At 36.5% G+C, this 23,831-nt stretch overlaps 1 protein-coding gene and 1 pseudogene across 2 annotated transcripts; one reads left to right on the forward strand and one right to left on the reverse strand.

Annotated features, from left to right (window-relative positions):
• Positions 1 to 2,062: 2,062 nt before the first annotated feature.
• On the reverse strand, positions 2,063 to 13,034 carry LOC145481968 (uncharacterized). The gene is made up of 14 exons (XM_081460551.1): positions 12,701 to 13,034; positions 11,815 to 11,995; positions 11,075 to 11,237; positions 10,108 to 10,269; positions 9,723 to 9,842; positions 9,410 to 9,532; positions 8,684 to 8,780; positions 7,810 to 8,028; positions 6,708 to 7,081; positions 5,645 to 5,812; positions 4,410 to 4,520; positions 3,532 to 3,636; positions 3,060 to 3,150; positions 2,063 to 2,277 (listed from the first exon to the last, which is right to left on the reverse strand). Exons 1-14 carry the CDS (start codon positions 12,765 to 12,767, stop codon positions 2,270 to 2,272), a joined length of 1,989 nt encoding a protein of 662 aa, XP_081316677.1. The 5' UTR covers positions 12,768 to 13,034; the 3' UTR covers positions 2,063 to 2,269.
• Positions 13,035 to 19,381: 6,347 nt separating this feature from the next.
• On the forward strand, positions 19,382 to 20,166 carry LOC145481999 (uncharacterized; annotated as a pseudogene). The gene is made up of 2 exons (XR_014048704.1): positions 19,382 to 19,596; positions 19,774 to 20,166. The product of XR_014048704.1 is annotated as an uncharacterized LOC145481999 (transcript).
• Positions 20,167 to 23,831: the final 3,665 nt, after the last annotated feature.

Genomic DNA, 23,831 nt, shown 5'->3' on the forward strand with positions numbered 1-23,831 from the left:
AAGCCAAGCGCACGAAGTTGCAGACTTAAAAGAGTGTGTCCATGAGAACACCAGGCAGAACCAGGCAGAAGGTGATAAAGCTCAAATGACCTCTTGGCACAAATGTTGGGTTTGGTGAGTGTCCCCCCTGCAAAAATGGCCATTTGACACTTATTTATGCATATTTAATTATCCATCTTATGTTTAGTATTTCTACAACAAGAAAAGCCATGTGAAAATGTGAAACTATCGGTCTTAAAGCACAGATATCCATTTCAACTGGGTAATTTGATTTCTCTCCGTGGCTTCATCTTAAGTAAGGTGCTTATTTCGTAGTATTGTGAATAGTCTTTAATTGATGACGAATATCTGCAATAGGCAAACCAAATACACATTATTCTAACATGGATAGTAAGAACAGTCAATTAAGTTCTCAAAAGAGCCATAAAATGCTTGGGGAACATCCACTAAAACACAAAAGTCCCCAAACATTTTATGAGTTTTTTGAGAATTTTATTGATTGCTCACAGTATCCATGTTGGAATAATGTGTATTTGGTTTTGCACATTGCAGATATTTGCCATCGAAGAAGTAGGGAACAAGGACAATTGTGTAATCTAGAAATAGCACCACTCAATTCAGTATTTTTATATATACCGAACATTGTTTCTACGGTCAGTCTAAACATCACGAAGGAATCGCAAAGTTATCGCATGATATTTAGACGTAGGTTAAAATTTCTGATTTCTGTGCTCCAAGTCACAAAATATCCTCTTGAAGTTATGATATAGTCTTTTTTTTCTAATTCAACTAGCCAATTTTAATAACCTGTCTAAAAATCGCAAAAATCTGTTGGAAAACGTAATTAATATTAAGTCAAAGCCCAAAATCTTATGTCTATTCTGTTAGTAATAGTATTCTCTCTTTGTTTTGTTGTATTTTAACTACATGATAGATAACTTTGTAGCGTCTGTAGAAAGCAACTTTTGTTTTTTTCTGCTATGTATATCAAGTAATTATAAGGGATGGAAAGGAAAGTGTAATTAGTGAATTGTGAGTTTTTCTTTGAAATGTGTTGTAAGTTAGGTAATGCTTAAAAATGCGACTGTGTAACTTATGGAAGTGCTGTATTATAAAATTATATGAAGTGATGTACTGTCAGTATTATATAGCGGGCGATGTTTTGATTTTAATGTCAAAAAAGCGAAACATCATGCATGTACTTTCTAGCATTGTAATGTAAGTAATGTAGGTAGCAGACTGTTAGTAAGTGTTATATTGTGAAAACAATACAAGTAATGTACCGGTAGTATTGTATAGTAAGCAGTGTGTTGGATTGTTATGTTAATAAAAATGTATCGCAAAAAAAAGAAAAAAAAAATTCATGAAACATCGGAGAGATCCCTGACCTCAAACGATTTTTAGAAGCGAATTACTGCCCCTAACACTACTTAGTTAAAGACAAGCCACATAAAAATAAGTTTAACATTTGTCAAAAAGGTCTATGTACAGTATAGAATGCCACGTTCCCGGCAAAATGTATTAAATCATAATAGTGAGGTGATTTGATATGTCCTCAAGTCATCGAAAATGTTTGAAGGCGGGCCTTTTGAAAAACAAAAGAAACAAGTTAATCGTGATCTGTTGACGCAAAAACTTACGGCAGTCTCTCCAGAGGCTATCAGTCAATCTCGAGATAAAACCGACCGTCAAATGCACATGTTTTAGTGTATCTATAAATTGTGTTGATTTCAAAACACTTAAACTGAGAGATGCTTGGAAAGATTTCTGTCCTTTTCTCTCGGTTTTAGTCCCTTCGTGTAAGTATTTTGAAGTGCCAAGTCTCCAATTTTGAAAACGCAATTTCTATGAAAGTTTACATGAGAGATAAGGAATGATTTCGGTGGTCGTTTCTTGAACTAACAATGTCTTATGCAAAATTTTCTTTCAAATACAAATGAAAGAACTTTGATCAAGAAAAAAACTACGAGACATTAAATCGTTTGAAGCTAAGGGGATTAGCATATGAATACCAAAATATGGGTTCTAAGTTAGCAAGAACAAAAGAGAAACATACAATGTTAAATGTACGTAATTTTATTCTGTTCCACGTTTGATTTATAGTGCTATTAAACACTTTGTCATCCAAGATGAGTTCATAATTTCTCTTACAATCACATAATACTTAATTAAATCATTTTCAAAAAAGTTCTTCTTTATATTATTTATTCCTTCAGCACTCCGGAGCCATTTCCTTTTCAGTGTATCGGAGTTGTAATTGTGTAATCCGTTAGGAACCTGTGCATAAAACAGTAATTTAGATTTGGTGAGTAACAATGTTAATAAAAAAGAGTTTGTCACTAAAAAAAAGTGAAAAAATTGCGTAATAGCGAGGTTTCGTAAAGATCTGGTCAACGATTTTGCGCGAAAAAGATATACATTGCACAATGCCCGCAAAATTATTTGTTATTGACTCCTTGTTCAAGTATTGATTCCCTGGGAGAGCTTCTGGACTTCAAGTGCTCGATTTTCTTTTTGATAAGCCAGAAAAATAGATTTTAAAACCATCAAAGCGGCATCTATTCTCTCCGCAAAAATTTTGCGCAAACATTTGTACCGCATTCCAAAGTTCAATTTTGTGCGGAAACCTCTCCTCTGTTTATTAACATAGATATATAGGTTCGTCAAATGGTATCTACAGCTATAGTCTGCGTGTGTTTATAGAATTTCGTGCAATTTCAATGGACTGAATAAGGTTTATTTATTGAAAAAGCAGAGAAATACCTTTGGTTTTCGTGCAAAATTTAACGTGAAACCTGATTTAAAGTTGATGTTCCACTTATTATTGTTGTGTCCATCGCGAAAACGTTTTTTTGAGAATGGTAGCCTTTTCGACTTACATTGAATATAGTTTACGTCTTCTCGAAAGATGGTCTTTCTCCTCAACTAGTTTTGAAATTGATTGTACTAAACAAAAATCGGAAAATAAAGATCAAAGCGGTTGTCGTGGACCTGTGGTTCGTCCTTATTATTCAGTCAAATATAACCAATCAATTAAAATATAAAATAAAAATGCTTACCAATGATAAGAGCAGCCACCTTCACGGGGTCATAACCATTCTGATCATGAAGTTCTTTGAGACACACTTTGAAACCTTTAGTTGTAATTTGCTAATTAACAAAGAAGAGGAAACACACATTTAAGCGAAAAAAGATGTTATAATTAAAGACATTGTGGCCCATTAAACAAAGAAAATGTAAACTGAAACAAGTTTGTAAAAACCCCTATCGGCGTGAAAAGGAGTCAGAATTTAGTTAATCCAAGGGCATAAGTAACGTATGTTTTGATTGCAGCTTTTTAAATTTCAGCGAGGTTTTCTCTCTAGATTTTCTTGATCGATGTTTAATTCTGGATTACTGTTAATAGCTTATCGAATGACGATTGTAGATCACAGAACGCAAGATATTAATATTTCGCTAAAATTTGGTATCGATGGTTCGTGTGTGAGGAGACAGCTTGTGGAGATAGTGGAGATTGTCATATTTACATACCTCGACCCAAGTGGCAATGCTGTTATGTTGGGGAACTGGATTAAGATAAGACGCTGACACAATGACCGTGGGGGTCGAAGTCTTGGGCGTTGTAAAATTCACAATCTAGGAGTGAAATGAAGAAATTAAAAACAGTCTACATCAGTATACCTAAATAAATAGTTGGAAACTATTTTGTTTTTTCCTTTTCCGCGACTGAAAAAAAATACGTTAATGACGAGTTCAAACATTGAACGGGAATTGTTTTCCAAAGTCGATAATGATTTATCAAGCTTAAACAAAGGAAATCATGGTCGTGACGGTGTTTGGATATCTGATCTAGCATAGGCTTTTAACAAAAATAGTACACAACGCGTCGTATTTGCAACTTAATTGTCTTCTTGTTGTTTGGAAATGTGGTCAAACGGTCTCTCGTGTTTGATATATTACAAATTGGATTGAAAGGGTCATTGTTCTCGGTTTTGAAAATCAATTTTTTTGTGTGCATTCTCCTTCTGTATCATTTGATGGTAAACGTGTAGTTTGTTTTATACATTCGCTGCTGGCTAAGATTTATTTTGACAATAGAACTGTAGCAATTCTCGCACGCTCATTGGCCTATTTACATTGTCAACAAGCGGTCAGATACATGATTTTATAATCTGTGCCTTTTCGTTATTGTAAAAAACAAATTGACATCAGTTTCTCATGCGTCTGCCCTATTATTCACAAGGAATTTCGTCATAACATTGCAATATTAGTCTGCAGACCAAAGTCATGATCAGTAACAGGACAGACTTATGAAAAACTAACATCAATTGGTGAAATGGAGCTATTTCCATTACATAAATTAAAAGTTCTGAAATTAAATATAACAATGAAGCACATAAAAATCCCACCTGACAGTAAGCGTTGTAATTCTCAGCAAGAGGTAAAAAGTTGTTTTGGAATTCGATGAAATGTTTTTCACCAGCAAGATTTGTTGGAAGTTTGTCGTATACAAACCAGTTCTGCAGGTAAAAAACAGAGTGATATTATCAAAATTACCCCAGGATTAAAAAACGGAGCACCTTTTCTCGGTATAGACAGTATATAGAACGGTTTAAATTAAAAAAACACCTGTACATTTGAATTTGTAGCAATAAGTATTTATTTTTAACAGAGCGTTTTCACCTACGTGGCCAGAAGCCAGGCAAATTCATTGGAAAGAAAACAGATTGTTCACATAAGGAAAGAATTCAACTCCCACAGGAATGGTTTGAGTTACCAACATGGCCACCTTTACATCACCAAATTTGCTGCCGTAACTTCATCTGAAAACACTGCATGCCTTGCAAGGAGTGGATAATCTTGAACAATGTTAAACTTCTTGAAAACTAAAACACTCGAAGAACTCGTAATAAATCACTACAACCATTGAAATATCAGGTGAGCTTTCGCGCGAACACATGGTATTTTCACACGTAAAAATAATACGTTATCTTCACATGTGAAAAGATCACCGTTGCTATGGTTGCATAATAAAGGGCGTCTTGAGCAGCGAAAGTGAACGTGAAATGGTTTGGGATTTCATTGATGTTTATATAATAAATAGAACATTACATGGCGACTTGGAGATAAGAAATTTCTCTTCTCGCGTTGAAAAATATTTCACTCGTTCACTGCCTCTCACTCGTGAAATACTCTTCAACACTCAAAAATAAATTTCGTATCTCCCCGCGGCCATGCAATATCCTTTATCGCTTTATCATCAATTAACGACATCGGTTTTTCACCTCCTTGCGTGCATTCCCGCTCCCTCTCTTTTGACGCCCTCCTTCCCTCTCTCTTGAAAGGGCGCCTGTCACTTATTTGTTAGGTCATTTTTGGTTAAACGTTGTATTGCGAACGTAAAGTGTCTTCGCCGTCTGTCGAAACACCGAGTTCCAGTCCGTCCGCGCTTAATTAAAGGACTGTTGAATCTTTGGGAGTCTGATAGCCATTATTTAACCATTACATTCTCTCTAAGGGACTAACTACGGGAGAAGACTCGTACAAATGACTGAACTCTGGCTGTCAAAGGACATTATGTTAGAAACCTCAGTGACTCATATGCATGCCTTACTGTTAAAAATAATGTTTATTAATAACTTACTAATCTGATGTCTTTATGTAATCCATCAAAGTTCTGCATTTCTCTCGAACAGGCGAGAAAGGTATTCGAGTTGACATTCTCGACCCAGACCGTGGCGGCGTCGTGTTTTAGACCCACAACTGTGTGTTGAGCAGTTACCAAAACGTGTGGTGAAGAAATCTCATTTGACTGAAAAAATTAGAAAATTATGTTGTTTGCTCAACTTGTTCTTAAATGAATGGTAACTTCTTCCTCTTATATTTCAACTGTTCAAGATATTTCTCTTAATCAAGAAAAAGATATTTAGCCCTTCTTACGCCAAAAGGCTCCTGATTCAATGACATCCCATTTCCAGTTTAAACTGATTTCAAAACAAGCCCTGTCAATTCTGAATTGGCTAGTTAGTTATAAAATATGTTCCTCTACTTCACGTAAGTGTCTATAATAGCCTGTTTTAATGTATTACTTTGGAGTTCAGTCGATCTATTTACAGAGCAATTTTCACTAAACTTCGACTTGGATGTTTCAACGTTAAATCCAAAAGAAAAAAAGTTACATAAATAAGCTCCCCTTTCTCTAAAATGTTGATCAGTTCCTCGGGTATCAAATCAAATTCTTAAGTATCTAAGCGTTTGAACATAAAGGTATTAAGAGGGAATGCCCCAGAAGTTCTGGTAACAAATGGACAACAACTTTGTACCGAGATTATTGATATCTGAGCAACTGTTTTAAATATCTTCTCAAAAGAATCGTTTCTGACAACACCAAATGTCGAAAACAAATTTTTAAGATCGTATGAAACATTTGAAAGTACTGGTGATATGAAACCGATGATGAAACTTTACCTGTGTTTGCCCAATTCGTCTGAACTTTGAATTTATTTCTTCGAGTTCTCATGGGAAATTGTTTTTTTTGTGTTATTTCAAGCAACTGTTTGCATTTTTTAGCTTTTTGAGAAAATGCAAGAATGACTGTTATATAATTAAAATTATTGTGGCACAAAATTTTGGTCTACTTTAAACTGAAATTGAACGAGTTCCTTTCGGATTTCGTCTTAACTCGACTTACGTTAGTTTAGACTCACCTCAAATGTAACTGATTCGCATTGTGTTCCATCCCACCAATTTGTCATAATGACTTGACCAGCCGAAGCGCTCTTTGGAGCTTCCTGGAAAGCGATGAAGTCAATAAATGTGAGCCCGCCATCAGGCGTCAAGCGGTCTAGCCTTCCTGCCTTAAGCGCGCACACATCGAAGGAGCTGAGATTAACGTTCTCGACCCAGGTTACTGCAGCGTCGTGAATGAAGCTTCCAGTGTAGTTGAAGTAGTTAATGGTGGTCTGAACGCGAATATTTCCTTTGCTGCTCTGGAAAATTCCCGTCTTAAAGTAAACTTTTCTGCAGCGCACATCTTCTGTCTCTAAGCGGAGGGCAACACGACCGCGTTGAAGGGCAAATGCTGAAAATAAAAATCAGACAAATTCATGCACTTTTAAGATTTCTTTGAGTTGTGCATTAAGGGAACATCCAGCTTGACACCAAAAATTGCTTTCCAGATGATTTTCCAGAATGCATAAAACTTTTGAAGAATTAAACTTAATTAAATATTGAAGTATCATTGAGATAATTGACAGAATTATCTAATTTACCGACACATCAAGGGGAAGGATTCGTTCGTGACTGGAAATGTCCAAGATTTCAAACCGAAAGTTAACATCTAATGGAAAGCGCCCCTTATGTACCGTAATATTGCTCGATACCACCTCTGGGCGTCCTTATCACTTTTCGAGAGTAACTGATCGAAATTTCTCTTTACGGAAATTAATACAACGCGAGACCAGCAGTTAATGAGAATATAGGATCAATTGGGGATATCATCTCAGGTTCTCAAAAGCAACATTATGTAAGAAATTAATTGTAAAGTCAAACAATAAGAATGTCTTGAGCATGGAAGTTAGGTGATTTGTAGAATGCCACTCACTTGTAGTGTAGAGATTTTTATGTGCTTAATTAGTCTAAGATACAAACAGCTGTTGTTTTTTCCCCTGTTACGAACAGAGTGATAGCAGTTAAACTGGAAAGAATCAATGTTCCAGTTATATTTTTCAATTAATCTCTCTTAAACTTTCTTGATCTCATGATATTTACGGTAAGATATTTAGCCACATAAAACAAGCAAGGACTTACGTTTGCATCCACCATAGTGTTTTATACCGGGTTCTTCTTGCGCCTGACACACGTGGTAGTTGTATTCACATTTGTTCTTGTGTGTGACGTCATTGCTGTCGCACAGTGGAGCCGACTCATCTGTTGTGCAAGGGACGCACACGCATTTATGTGTCGTTTTGGTTGGCGCTCGACATTCGCCATAAAATGGGCATGTTCTGCCGTTGCAGGGATGGTAATCTGTCAAGATAAGAAAGTCTCTTTTAATGGGAGGCGTGAGAAGAAATAGCAGATTTATATACACCATATACGTGGACGCGAATTAGAGCGATTGTCACTTCACTGATGAAAATAATTCGCATACTGTGCTTATTTTAAATTGTCATTTTAATTTTAGAGCGGTTTTCAATCGAGTGTCGAAAAGTTATTGGTTTTGCATTATTGCGCTACACGATTTCCTCAAAAAACACACATTTTCAACCAATCAACCAAAACCAAACCAATCGTGACTCGCTCGCACATGTTTTCCCTCCCTTCGTGTCAGCTACATGTATTTACTTCGAGTTTTCATTGGCTCACTGGATTGTCTGTGTCCTTTGTGATTGGCTAAAGTGATTACTTTGGCTTTCGTGTTCCGATACTCAATTGAAAACCGCTCCAACGCTCGCGCCACTTTTTCATGCAGTTATAAGTAGAACCAAAAGAAATCGTCGATGGTTCACGCCCGTTTTCCAGCGCTTTTCGTCGGCTACATGTATTTGCTTACCGGTTTGATTGGCTGACTGGGTTGTCTGTGCCCTTTGACCAGAGCTCTAGCCTTGGTTTTGGTTATACAACACACAGTTAAAAACCGGCTCTAGGTTGAACATCAAAACCACAAGTATAGCATACTTACACCCAGCAGCCATATAATTAAGCGTGATGGGGTCGTGATGAGCGTCATAGCGTTGAATATCCTTCAAGCACACCTGGAAGTCTGTCGTTGTAATGCTCTAATGAAATGAAAGTAAACATCGTCACGAGAAACCTTTTTGAAACTTTAACGCATAGTAAACCTGAGATCGGAGCCTCAATTTTGGAGTTGCATTTTCCCGTTCGGTAATACCTCCAAACTTAAAGGAAGCAAACTTCTTTCCTTAAAAATAAAGTAAAGAAGTGAAGAGCACTTTTAACGGTTTACAGCTCATAATAACAGGGCCGCAGCCAAAATAAAATTGTGACTGAGCCAATTTCCATGAAAAATATTATGACTGAGGCAATGTCCATGAAAAAATTATGGCTGAGGTAATGTCCATAAAAACATCATGACTGAGGCAATGTCCAAGGTTAGATTCTTTTCTAAGGTATTGAGATTGTTTATGATGACTACAAGCAACAAAACCGAAAATCATGACTGGGCAAGTGCCTCGGTTTGCGTGTTAGTTGCAACGGCCCTGAATAAGGTGCGCTTATAGCATTGCCCTTTAATGAAAGACTTAGCTCAATGAGCGGACAAGGTGAACGAAATTCTGGTCTGAAATAAGTATAGTTTCCTGAGTATTTTTTCCTTTGAAAACAAAAAGAATTCCACAGACGGTAGCTGGTGAAGAAACTAAGGTAGAATTCTTTTGTAAAATCTCACCTCAATCCATTCTGTAATGGCGTTGTTATCAGCATCAATGCGGGCGTTGACGTCATTTTTGTGATGCTTGGTTGTCGTAACCAGAGTTGGAGTTTCAAAGAATCTCTGAGGGAAGTCGATAGTCTGAAAAAATAGATGATTTTTTTTCAAGAATGTTAATGTTAGTGCCAAGGTCTCAAATCTCAGCTGATGCGATTTGCATTAAATTTATTAAGTTTGAAATCAGCGTGATGATCTTGTGTCCGCTCTCCCTTTTCCCGCCTTTTTTACAGGCGTAGCTTAGTAAGGGCTCTGGTCGTGCTAATAAACTTACTTTGCAGAAGCTATAGCCTTTGCTATCGTCAGGGCTATAGTTGTTAGGAAAGCTTAATTCATCGGCCAAGGGTAATGTCCAACCAGTTGGTACACTAGAGTTAGTGAAGGCCAAGATATTCTATAAAGAGATAGAAAGACAGTTTAAATCAGTATACTATATTCAGTAACCAAACAGTACGTTGTAGGAAGATAACCATGTTTTAGTGAAAGTTTGTTGACATGTCTGTTATAGGAAGACATTCGTTCATTTTTCAATTTTTCAATCAATTTTAATCTAAATTTTTGAATTCTGAAGTTGGAGTTATCCGTCAAGTCTTAAATATGACTGTTTTTTCGTCAACAATGTCCCTAAATATTTGCGTATAAAAGCCCTAACTACTCACCACAGACAGGTATTTGTGTGCACCATCAAAGTTTTTCAACTCGCGAAGACATGCTCTGAAATTATATCTAGTAACATCTTCCGCCCAGACGCTTGCGGCGTCATGTTTGTTTGTAACAGGATGGACAGCGGTTACGAACACGTACGGAGCTGTGGCCAAAGGCTGAAGAAGGAAAAAAGAGAAGTTAATAGGCTAAGCCAGTATTAAGCCAGAAAACCAGCACGGCAATGGCAAAGGCAACGGCAAGGAGAACGTCAGCAAGCAAAAGGTATAATGAGGAAAACAATGGCTGTGCACGTGTGTTATAAATCTTTGTACATTTCTTAATCGTGCTCTTTAAAAAAACCAGACGTGAAATGACCACAAGGTTTGAGCATCATCTGAAAAACGTGAACTACGATGTATAATTTTTTCATATTTTGTTTTTGAATTGATCGCTGGCGTTACATCTTTAGTTTGAGGAGGTTTTTAGACCGCTCGGCGTTCTGAACAATTCTAGATAATTGTGAGGTATAAAGGTAAAATATAAATCCATTTTTTTCAGCCGTCGTTATTGCTAAGCGCTCTAATATATTAGGCGAATCTCTTAAGTTTCATAAACGGTAGGGTTGAATTGTGCACGACCCAACTTATCTCTCTTATTAATATCTTTCTTAGAAGAGTATAAAAATTAATCTCAGTTAAATCAATGATGTATGGTTTCCAGAAAGTTTACCAGGCCAGTAAGATTTTGGAAAAGTGTTAAATCGTTTTCAAGGGTTCTTGCCCTTGATAGAAAGCGCTTTGTACAACGTTAATAACTAATTAAGTATATTTGTAGATGAAAAAAATGCATTCTTCTATTAAGTACGAGGAGTAACAGAAGGGTTTCCTCTGCAAACAGCTGATCCAATTTTTGCAGTTTCAATGTTTCATCGTGCAAACTGTTACGTTACATTAATGCTACTTTTTTAAATAAAATGCCAACCTTCGGAAAATCTTCTCGAACGCACTCAGTTCCCGTGGTCCACATCGGAATGCTAACTTTCTTCTCATATGCGCCGTTTGAAACAGTTCGATAGGCAATCCACTGCAAAGACACAGTCCTGGATCCAACGATCGCTCCAGAGGTGGCAACACATCCCTGAAAACTAGAAGGCAAAGAACTCCATGGTAGTCCGTGAAATTCTGGTTAACAAACAGTTTTTGTTTTTCAACGATCAGATTTCTTTCGTACAAAATCTTGTCATGAAACCTCTGAAATTTAGTAATTAGTAAAAACTTTTAGGCTTTCGAGTGTACGAGATGTTACTTTCCAGCAATAATTGCAAAATTTCTGGGTGGCAAAAGTTCTAAGGAAACATACTTTCCTTGTAAATTTTGGAGTTCTAACCCACGCCACTCAAATAGTATCTAATGCATCTGGCCCGGAGTGGTCGAGAGGTAGATAACGCTATATCCACTGGATAAATCACTATCCAGTGAACAGCATGGCTGTTTTGTCAGCACTTAACCACTAGATAGCGATTTATACTGTGGATAGCATCATCCACCTTTCGAACAACGTTAACTGGGGTCCGGCTTTTTAAAAAATTCCTAGGCCATGATTAATCTTGGCACGCCCTTTCAATAATCAGAGCTGATATTTTTGTATCTAAAACAGATAATGAAGCGCTTATGTATATATTTTAAACAATGTTTTCTTGTAATTCGTGTGATTTTTCTTACCCAGATCTTGACACTCCCCCTATCCAGGTTACAGCTGCTTCGTATTTCTTAGATGTAACAGCCAACTGCACGCGAACGTCGTCAGAGGAGAACTCTGGATCAAAGGGAAATATTTTGCAGTCATAGTCCTTACCCTGTAGGACATTTATGTCTCCAGATCCAAATAGCATTCCATTTGAGTCTGACAAAGAAAAAACAAGAGAGGAAAAATTTACCATGGTAGAACTATCATAACACAATTGAATCCTAACCGACTGCAAACTAACACAAGTAAAGCAAAGAAGACCGGTAGAAGACTTTAATCAGAAATATACAAATGGTTGCTAAGTACGGGCCGGGGAAACGAACGGAGTTAGACAAATTATGATTAGCTCTTGTATATTCCCTTCTTTGACTCCTTCCTCTGTGAAACCTCTCCAGTAGGCCACCTCTCTGACTTTTAAGAGAGAATAAAATTTATTGGCTTCGCTATTCTGCTTCGATAGATCATGAATTGGTACGTAACATTGCTTGCTGCACAGTGCCAACTTCACAGCCCGACAAAAGTAATTACTGTACCGAACAGTGACGCCAAAAGAAATGAGTTTTGCAGGCAAACTTTTTTAAACTGAGCTAACTACTGTAGATTCTTTCCATTACATGCGAATATTGACACGCACCAAGACCTGCAGGTCAAATGTTCTAGATCTTTAACTTGCCTTTTGTAAAAATGGTTATCACAAGATACGACACTCAGTCGAACATTTACTTTCTACTTTCGCGAACAAATGCTTCCGTCATCTTGAATAATGTACGTTCAGATACTATTGCAGAGAAACTATCTTGAAGGTTTTCTCGTTCATAAGCACTGAAATGAAGTAAAGTCGCTAATTATCAAAATACTAACCTGAAATTCGTCCAAAGACAACAAACGAGAGAGTAAGAACTCTTGCAATAACTGGGAGATGAAACATAGCTCTAACACTGTAAAACACGGTGGTCCGATTCTCTGACCTCGGTAGAGGAAGACAGAAAATGTGGTAAGGAAAGGAGAAAGCAAGCTTAATAAATATTGCTAGAAAACAAAAGCAAAGGTTGGAAAACGCCGCACCTGTTCAGAAAACGTGACAATTGCACGAGACTTTACAACGGAAAAGTTTTAGAAACAAACGAACAAAGGGTATCCAAACAAAATAACCATTCTCATAGAAACCCAAACTTGTATGGTAGTGGAACGCACTCTTCCATGCGAGAAATTATCGTCAAATTTATTACTTTTAAGCCCTTTGTTGTGAATTGTACAATTTTCGAAATTTTGCGCGCGGGAAATAAGGTTGTGGACAGCGAGGAAACCTAATTTTTCTTTTATCCGAAAATAAAAATGTGGGAATTGTAACTGAGGAATAAAATTGAAAAAATGAAATGGCAACCTTCTTGCTTCAGCTGCTCAAATTTGGTGCAAACAATAAAGGCGGCACATCAAAAAAATTCAGCAACAGTTTAATTTTGCACGTTTTCTTGATTTCTTTTTTATCGAGTGAACTAGGGTGTCGGCTTAGGGTGTGACCGGCAGACAAGTATGCGAAACTATTGCACGTTTTGTTATTGATCGAGGTTTGGAGACATTGGTGATGACGGCGAAGAAGGATATCATACACTAGGGAAATAAGCAACGATGCACTTATTACTGCAATGTCACTTGTAACACATGCACACAACACGGCCCGAATTAGACATTTACCGTTTTAGTACAAGGTAATCCAAGAGGCCCTGGCCGATGCAGTGAGCATGGAAGTGGAAGAAATTAGCGAGGGAGAAAGTCATGACAGAGAGGGAAAATAGAACCCGAGTGCCGTGTACTAAAAGTGTTAGGGAAGATAATTGCCGCTACAAGCTACGAGAGGTGGAAACTTCGTTAGACTGCAACCTTAACAGGCTCCTTTATGAGGTCACTCCGGAAACTCGAAGCTAGCCTTGGGCGGTCTGGTGATGGTACATAGGGAAATACCATGAGTTAGATACTCCGCTCGCGTAGTTCCAATTTTGGTTCACTACGAAAAATATGTAAACCTACATTCTTGTTCTGACACAACGCCTTGAATTTTCCCAGGTCTGACCATCTCCCGTGGTTTCTAACCCAACAGGAGGTGAAATGTCATGTTTTCAGATGGCTAAAGCGCAGTCAGAAGAAAAGCCCATAAAAACCTTGTTTTTCGATTTCCATATCACGATCTCAAGTAGATTCAATCAAGCAAATAATAATAATAATAAAAAACTATCGGTCATTTACACTTAAAACTTGAAGTAACTTCCTTCCCAAGACTACTCGATGCTTGAAATTTGTGGTGCCGTAACTTAGATGAAAATCAATCTTGGCCAAGGAAGGTTGTTTCTTTTCACTCTTTTGATTCGAGTCTAATGCGTCAAGAGAAAGATAATTTAGAAATCAGCTTGGTTTACTAACCTGTCTTCTCCCACAACCATAGTGAAAGGGAAGGCCATATTAAGCTAACACGAAATTTTTGTAACTTGATCAGAAACTTATAGTAGACCTATGCTAAAGAAGCGATCGAATATTGGTAACAAAGATCCCCGTACAACTAAGCTAAGTTTTCATGTTTATGATTAGGGAACGTAAGTAAGGCACAACGGCAACGAGAACGAACGCCACCAAGGAAAAGGTATAATGAGTGGAACAATGACTGTGCACGTGCGTTGTAATTCTTCGTTCATTTCTTTGCCGTTCTCTACTCGTGGGGTGTCATGGGACCATATAGGCTTTTAGCGGGCGAGGTAGACAATTTTGGTAAGCCAGTCTTCGTGTGATCATCCACTCCTACCTCATTGATTTCGTACCCTTTCGCCAGGGTCTCGTGCTGATGTATTAGAACCAATAGTTTTAATTTGCAAGGATACAGAATTGGTTTTGAACTCCTTTCCTGCTTCCTCCAAAGCACTGAGTACGAGCTGCTGTTTGTTTTATCGAAGTCAACAAAGGTTTTGCAGCTTTTCTGTTTCCTTGCTTATAAATAAGTGACACTTTCTCTTTGCGGCGTTTGGCAAAGTGTCGAAGCAGATGAAATGAAAATGGTTGCAGATATCGGGAGGTCGAAGGAATAAATATTTATGAAATCAGGATTCACTGCGAGGGTAGAGTGTACATGCATATACCTAAATATTTTGTTAGTTAGATCCCTTCTTCCGCCAAAGTGTGTAATGATTTTGCATTTGCATCTGCTGCTAATTTAAGGAGACTTCTTTTCAAAGAAACCATAATCATTGAACTCAATCTCATTGAATGTAACATCACGTACTGAGCAAATGGTGCACAATCTGTCCAATTAAAGCTCATTTATCATATCTTTGAGTAGAATTTGGATTACACTGTCTTGTTCATTTTTAGCAGACTAAACCTACAACAGTTAGTTGTAATCAAATATGTTAAATGTTTTTGTGCATGTAGCGTGAATGAAAAAAAAAATGAAAGCAGTTTTCAAATAAGAGATGCAAATTTTGTTGAGAGTAATTCAAATCCTTCTTTTAGGTGAATTAGGCAAATATATTTTAGATATGCATGTGCCGTCTACATGTAGTTCCACTTTGATTTCTATGTAAATATGTTCTGAAAATTGGTTGTCGTAAACAAACTTTAAATTGTTATTGAGTTAGACATGTTGATCTTGCACGTCTCGAAATAGTGAAAAAATAGTGAATTTAAAATCTGTTTAAAGACAGACCGTGCTGTCATTATTTAAAACTGCCATTAACATAGTATATTCGCTTGAATGAAAATTAAAATATGTTAAAAACAGACTGCTTTGTGGCATTTTAAAACTTTATCATGAATTCCCATTTCAAATAGGTTTCAAATATTCTAATTAAAACGTATTTCATGCTGTTGACATGTCAACTGCATTCTGAATATCATGTTTAAAAATCTGGTCTATAACGTTAATTTGACAAGCACGTGTTAAATATCTTATTTAAAGACTATTTTTACACGAATAATTTGTAAACTACCTTTCATATCTACTACCTTGGCCAAGATTGCATTCAAAACATTGTTTCACTGGTATTTTAAAACTATTATAGAAAATGTTTGTGGACGTAGTCTTGAAATAGATTTTAAATTATCTGTTTAAACCCTGTTTAAAAAATACACTAAAAACTGATGGAAAATTATTTCAATGTCATAAAATACGTTTTAACTATACATTTAAATACATTACAAACACAGAGCAAAATTTTGAATTATTTATAAAATAGCACTGAAAAAAACAATTTAAAATCATTTTAAAAATACAATCGGTTTGGTAGGAAAATTCGATCTAGCATTTCCAAGAAATGCAGTAATGGACACAAAAGAGTTTAACACTAAGATAAATGTCAACTGGCTGTGTATATTCCACCAGTTATATCTGGTGAACAGTATAGTCATTCAACCAGAAGAGTGTTCTGCTTTTCATCTCCAGAAACGTCTGCTGTAGCCATTACTCTGCGAAATAACTATCTGTGCTGTTGGTATTGTTGCAATCTGGTTGGGTATGCCTTGATCGAAATTATCCACGCTTTTTAATTATTTTGTCAAATTTGTCATGTATGAACCACCAAGTTGGAAAATTGTCAATGTAAGCAGCCAATTTTTCTGCCAAAGACTGACTTTATTTTTACAAGTGAGCATTAGCTTGCACTTTTTTCTTCGTTGATAAGCGTCGATATATGGACAAAAGTATAAATTTCAGTATGACCAAACTACTGGGCTTGAGACTTTTATTTTCAATTTTTAGGGAATATACTTTTTAAAAAATTCAGGAATCCTCCTGTCACCATTACAGGAAATTCATTCTTCCACCCAAAGTAAACCTGCCATGTTGTCAAAGACGAAGTTTAAGTGAACAAATAGTAACGACGACTGATAAAATAAACATTTTAACAATGGGGAAGTTTAAAGATAAGTTTTATTCTAGGATATGATATTTTGACTTAAAAGTTCTGAGCTTTTTTTACTACAATAGTGAAGGGCGATTTGCAAAACCCTCAAAGAAGTCGCTTGGTCAAAACTTTATCTTTATTGATCCCGATGTCTTCGAGAAAAAGGCATATTCGAAAACAACTTTATTGTTTGGAATAAAGCTCTTCTGCAGAGAAATTGAAGATCAACCCTCTATATCAACTTTTTTAAAATTTTTATTGAGGGGAGCGTTTCGGTTAAATCGGCGATAAATACAAAAGAACTAATTTCAAGTAACAATAAACGCTCTGCTCGCATGCTCGCAAAGACCATTCGATACCCCTTCATTTCATACACACAAAATGTCATAAATTCGTAAATAACTTATAAAGGTTCTAGTATTAAATTACCGTTCAATTGTGATAATTGTTCCATATTTTAGAGCTTTTCATTATTCAAAAACCTGTTTATTAATTTAATAATTGAAGCACGAGCTTCTAATCGGTCATCCAGTGACGTTGGTCGTTTTTCTTACACTCTCGAAAAACGCCTTGCTGTAGCATGTGGTTGCTGTTTTGCAATTAGATTTTGTTACTGATATGACTACACTAATGATCAATTAAATTAAGTCAAGAGAAAATGATTAAGTATTAGCCAACTCTTGAGTTAATGTTATGTTTTTTTTTTCAAACCGCGGACTTGCCTTTTGCTATCGATCAATTCTAAGTAACTCGTTGACTTCCTCAATTGCCTCAATACGCCGCCCACATTTATTCAGCCGCTGATAATAGACGACATTTCTTCTGAATTCAATTTATTTGTTAGCTTCAGTCGTAACTTCCTCTTGAGAGAAACTGGACAGAATTCACTACAAATGCTATTTAAAACACCCACTCAGACCTAAAAACACAGCTGTTTCACGTGGTGGACTACCACTAATTTTGTTACAATATTTAGAGAGGAAGCTACGTCAGCCTTAGCTGGTTTTCAGGCAGTTCCTCTATGCTGATCGAGTGCAACTTCAATTGCATTGATTCTACAATCAAGATCTCTGTTAGGCTGTTTGTAAAAAAAGTGTATAAACTCTTCTAAGTTATACGAAAGGCTACTGGAAGCTGGAATCATTGTGTTCTGAAAATATATAGATTGTGAAGAGAAGTCTTCAATTTATTATTTCGTAACAGCGACTCGCCTGTTTTCTTCTATCCTCTGATATAATATTATGAATTTTTTGCTCAAGAAATATTATCGAATTCACATGTAAGGCAAATGTATATTTTTACATTTTTATATGTCTCAAGTACTCACTAACAACGTGATGATTGCAGGTGAAATAAAAACAAAATGGGACTATTTCATTTTGTGAGTAATTACCCCATTTCATCTTGATGAGTTAAGCGCCTTTTTCCTTCTTCTCAAATTTTGCAAGTAAAATTTAGCAAATAACACTCAGTTCAGACTTTGAGTCTGTGAAAATATCCATATATAGTGATGACCTCAAATATGTACGCAGAGTTGCGGGAGCAGCAACCCTAGTTGCTTTCATAGTAAGCAGCGTTCTTTCTGAGGGCCACTTGTTTCGAACTTGCTTCTGTTTTCTGGTTGCTAGATCATTTGTATACAACTTATAGAATATCTAACTGAGGAAAGAGACGAAACGAGTTGACGTTACGAACTAGAAAAACTGCAATCTCCTTGTCACAATATATGTATAGTCACATGGGTCAAATTTGATACAAGGCTTGATGAGTTTCGTATAATCTGCAGGAAGAGTTTTAAACTTTCTCATTTTACAAACAACGCAACACAGGTCTCCAGTGTAGACTCTATGTAATTAGTGGTAGTCCACCATGTGAAACGGCTGTGTTAATAGGTTATGTTTGAGTGGTTGTTTTAAAACAGAATTTTCGAGAAGACTTTCGAGAAGAACGCATGTCGTTAATTATCGGTAGTGTTGAATAAAAGTGGGAGGAGTGCATAATAAAATTGAGGAAGTAATCAAGGAACTTAAAATCAGCTGATTGCAAAAAGCAAGGCGCGGTTTGAAAAAGCAAGAACATTAACTCAAGATTTGGCTAATACTTGCTAATTTAATTATTTAATTATTTAATTAATTTAATTTAATTTATATATGAATTATTTCATATGTACTTCAGATCATTTCACTCCTAACGGGAAGATATGAACTCAATTAATTGACCTCGCTCCCGATGTGTGAATTCATAGCTCAGTTGGTAGAGCATCGCACCGGTATTGCGGAGGTCACGGGTTCGAATCCCGTCGAAGCCCTGATTTTTTCAGGCTTCTTCTTTTCAATTGCTTAAATTAGAAAATTTACTGCGATGATCATTCTTCACTTTCACTTACTAATTTAACTGATTACTAATGCAGTCATATCAGTGACAAAAGTTAATTACAAAACAGCAACCATATGCTGCTGCAAGGTGTTTTTTGGTGGGTGTCAGAGAAAACGAACCAACTTCACTGGCTGACCGACTGGAAGCTTGTGCTTCAATTACTAAATTAATAAACAGGTTATTAAACGATGAAAAGCTCTAAAATATGCAAACCATGATTACCACATTATCACAATTGAACGGTGATTGATAGCAGAACCTTTATGTTATTTATGAATTTATGACATTTTGTGTGTATAAAAGAAAGTGCTAATCTCGCACTTTAGAGAATATACAGCAAGCACAGAAACAGAAGCAAAGTTCGTAACTGGGGCCGATAACAATATGAATTCACGGATTACGTTGGCTTTCTTTCTTGTCTTCATGTTCGTCGTTCCCTACTCTGTGTTAGCCCAATATGGCTGTCCCTTTTGGTACGGTTGTGGGAAAAGACAGGTCAGTAAAGCTTGCTGATTTCTAAATCCTCTTTCTCTCAACGCAAGGGTCAAACGAAATGATTCGAAACAAAACAACCTTACTTGGTTTTAATCTAGCTTCCGACACCATAAATTCCAAGTGAAAAGTCTCCCGAACGATGCTGCTTCAATTCTCTGGTGATCTTGTTCGTTGTAGGTGAGTGACGAAGCAACGGTGCCAAAAAATCGACTTGCAGACCGTCCAAGGACACTGAGAAACTCCCGTCCCAGGCCTGAGGAAGGAAAATCAATGAAAGACGAAAGAGGACTGAACAACAAAGCATTTCCTGAAGGCTCATGGGAATAACATGGCCACTAGAAGTCTAGCAAAAGAAATCATATTTAGAAATTAAATGAAGACTGGTTAAGTTACCTAACAAATTAAGTCATTTCTTGGTATCGCATTTTCTTAGCGGTTGTTAGTAATTAATATACTCTTTTAGTCTTTGTAGTTGTTACTACAAGTTTTTATTTCGCCGCCATGTCGGTTTTCAAAAAGACAGATTTTAGATATGAAGTGAATACCATGTAGGTTGGCAAGTTAATAAAAATAATCATCAATGTTACATTAACTTGGCCCTGGCGTTGTTTATTTATATGACGATGACATTCTTTAACTTCCCGCTTAGGTTGGGGTGGGAAAACAGGAAAGTCTGAACTTTCATGATATTCTTTTTAACTGTCGAGAAAGAAAAGGGGCGAAAACAGACTCCACCTGCTGTGTACTAAGATAACTAATGTCTATAACTTCCTCCATGGCTAAAACAACATCTAATAACAAATGATAGAGCATTAAAATGTCTCTTATACCGTAAACGACGAAGAGAATGAATTGCCAAAGACCAATTCCTTTCATTTAGGTAAAAAGCACTTATAAATAATGGTAATAGGACTGAGTGGAGTCCAATTCGGCCTGTAATCCTACGACTGATTTACAAAATCGGACTCCCGCTTCGCGGTCGTCCGATTTGTTAATCACGAGTATGATTAGTATAGGTAATCATACGGTTTCGAGTTCAATTTGGAATTAATTTGCACGAGTGTGTTTTTCAAAAAGCTGAAATTGCACGAGCCGCTTCGGCGAGAGCAATTTCAGCTTTTTGAAACTCACAAGTGCAAATTAACTCTAAATTGAACGAGAAAAACCGTATGATTAGTTACAAACATGAAAAAATTCGCGCAGAGGAAGTGCCGGAAGATCTTTCTTGAAGCCATTTTTTTTCTCATTCAAGAAAACTTTTTTCAAAGTTTCATCACAAAATTTTCGTCATCATTTTACGTGATATCATTTTCTTAGAAAAGTTCCTATTGTCTTTCAGTCAATCATAATCCAGAATTTCGATGTGTAATTTGCACTGGTGTTACACTTTTTGCACTGATATTACACTTTTTGCTCTGGTGTACACACTTGAACTGCACTGCTCTTAGCCAATAAGAATCGAGTAATTTTTTCATGTGTATTATTAATGCTCAAATCGGGCTGCTGATAGCCGATCACGTTCGAGAATTTTGCTATAGTTTTGATTAAAACCTTTAAATGAGAATTTGTACATTTTGTCTCGCCATCTGATGAGGATGAATTCTTTACTCAAGAAACCTTATTGAATTCCCATGCAAAGCAAAATAATGTACATTTTTATATTTCAAGTTCTCAACATGATGATTGGAGATAAAATACCTAAACACAAAATGGAACTATTTTTGAGCAATTACAGCAAAATTTTGTGAGTAACATTTAGCAAGTAACTGTCGTTTCTGGCTTTGGTAAAGGCTACATACGAGCCATGAGGCCCATCAGTCCGGAGCTTATCCCGGTTTCTGTAGCATGAAGCGACTAGGAGTATTTTTACTTTCCCCTGGATGGGATACTTGTCCATCGCAGGTTTACCCCCAGCATCAAATTCGCCGGTACCCATTTATACACCTGGGTGAAGAGAGACCCGCTGAGAATAAGGCGTCTTGCCCAAGAACTCAACACAATGTCCCCTGGCCAGGGTTCGAACCCAGACCGCTCTATCCGGATACGAGCGCACTAACCATGAGGCCACCAACCCTCCATGTTTCTGGGTTTGAATCTGTGAAAATATCCATACTGACCGCAAAATTGCGAGAGTAAGAACCATCGTTACTTTCAGATTTAGCAGCGTCCTTTTGGGGGCCACTTGCTGCTTTCGGGTGGATAAATCATTTGTGCACCGCATATAGCATATGTAACTTAATATCGAGACAAAATGTGAAGCCAAGCACACGAAGTTGCAGACTTAAGAGTGTGTCCATGGAAAAACCAGGCAACCACGGACGAGAGGTGATACAGCTCAAATCACCGATTTCGCTCAAACTTGGCACAAATGTCGGGTTTGGTGATTGAATGATTGTGGCAAAAAAGTAGGTCAAAATATTTTATTCCTTTCAAGTTAGGGCTCCCCCTGCAAAACTGGCCATTTGACACTAAATTATGCATATTTAATCAGCCATCTTTCTACAACAAGAAAACCCATGTGAAAATGAAATCTACTGGATCATGTTTTACAACAATCAGTCTTAAAGCACAGATATTCATTTCAACTGGGCAATTTGATTTCTCTCCGTGGCTTCATCTAAAGTAAGGTGCATATTTCGTAGTGTTGTGAATAGCTGTTAATTGATGGCAAATATCTGCAATAGGCAAAACCAAATACAGATTATTCTGACATGTATAGTGAGAACAATCAATAAAGTTCTCAAAAAAGCGATAAAATACTTGGGGACCAATATTTTTTCTGTGCTGGAGTAGTATTCACAAAGGACTTAACGATTTATGGCCATTTCATGAACATCCACTAAAATACAAGAGTCCCCATACATTTTATGCCTTTTTTAAGAATTTTATTGATTGCTCTCACTATCCATGTTGGAATAATGTGTATTTGGTTTTTCACATTGCAGATATTTGCCATCAATTTAAGAAGAAGAAGAAAGGAACAAGAACAATTGTGTAATCTAGAAATAGCACCACCTAGTTCAGTATTTTTATTTAAACCGAGCATTGTTTCTACCGTCAGTCTAAACATCACGAAGGAATTGCAAAGTTATCGCATGGTATTTAGACGTAGGTTAAGTTAAAATTTCACAAAATATCCTCTTGAAGTTATGATATAGTTTTTTTTTCTAATTCAACTAACCAATTTCAATAACCTGTCTAAAAATCGCAAAAATCTGTTGGAAAACTTAATTAATATTAAGTCAAAGCCCAAAATCTTATGTCTATTCTGTTAGTGTTCTCTCTTTGTTTTGTTGTATTTTAACTACATGATAAATAACTTTGTAGCGTCCATAGAAAGCAACTTTTGTATTGTTATGCTATGTATATCAAGTAATTTTAATGTCAAAAAAGCGAAACATCATGCATATACTGTCTAGCATTGTAATGAAAGTAATGTAGCTAGCAGACTGTCAGCAAGTGTTATATTGTAAAAACAATACAAGTAATGTGCCGTTAGTATTGTGCAGCGCGTTGAATTGTTATATTAATAAATATGTGTCGTAAAAAAAAGAAATCATGAAACATCGGAGAGATCCCTGACCTCTAACGATTTTTAGAAGCGAATTATTGCGCCTAACACTACTTAGTTAAAGACAAGCCACATAAAAATAAGTTTAATATTTGTCAAAAAGGTCTATGTACACTATAGAATGCCACGTTCCCAGCAAAATGTATTAAATCATAATAATGAGGTGATTTGATATGTCCTCGAGTCATCGAAAATGTTTGAAGGCGGGCCTTTTGAAAAACAAAAGAAACAATTTAATCGTGATCTGCTGAGGCAAAAACGTATGGCAGTCTCTCCAGAGGCTATCAGTCAATCTGGAGATAAAACCGACCGTCAAATGTACATGCTTTAGTGTATCTATAAATTATGTTGATTTCAAAACACTTTAAAAAAACTGAGAGATGCTTGGAAAGATTTCTGTCCTTTTCTCTCGGTTTTAGTCCCTTCGTGTAGGCATTTTGCAGTGTCAAGTGTCCAATTTTGAAAACTCAATTTCTATGAAAGTCTACATGTGAGATAAGGAATGAGTTCGGTGGTCGTCACTTGAACTAATAGAGAAGTGTGATCAAGAAAAAAAAAAAAGCCGAGATGTTAAATCGTTTGAAGCTAAGGGGATTTAGCACGTGAATACCAAAATATTGGTTCTAAGTTAGAAAGAACAAAAGAGAAACACACAATATTAAAT

The sequence above is a fragment of the Orbicella franksi genome, chromosome 3, assembly GCF_964199315.1.
Source record: "Orbicella franksi chromosome 3, jaOrbFran1.1, whole genome shotgun sequence".
NCBI classification, from domain to species: domain Eukaryota; kingdom Metazoa; phylum Cnidaria; class Anthozoa; order Scleractinia; family Merulinidae; genus Orbicella; species Orbicella franksi.

What these genes read in the sequence shown, in the direction of transcription:
- LOC145481968 (XM_081460551.1), bottom strand. Translation starts at nt 12,767, where the DNA reads ATGTTTCATCTCCCAGTTATTGCAAGAGTTCTTACTCTCTCGTTTGTT. An exon ending in ACACTATGGTGGATGCAAAC is followed by an intron (nt 7,082 to 7,809) that starts GTAAGTCCTTGC and finishes TTTTATTTTCAG; the next exon opens with CATTTGCCCTTCAACGCGGT. An exon ending in TACATAAAGACATCAGATTA is followed by an intron (nt 4,521 to 5,644) that starts GTAAGTTATTAA and finishes TTTTACCTGCAG; the next exon opens with AACTGGTTTGTATACGACAA.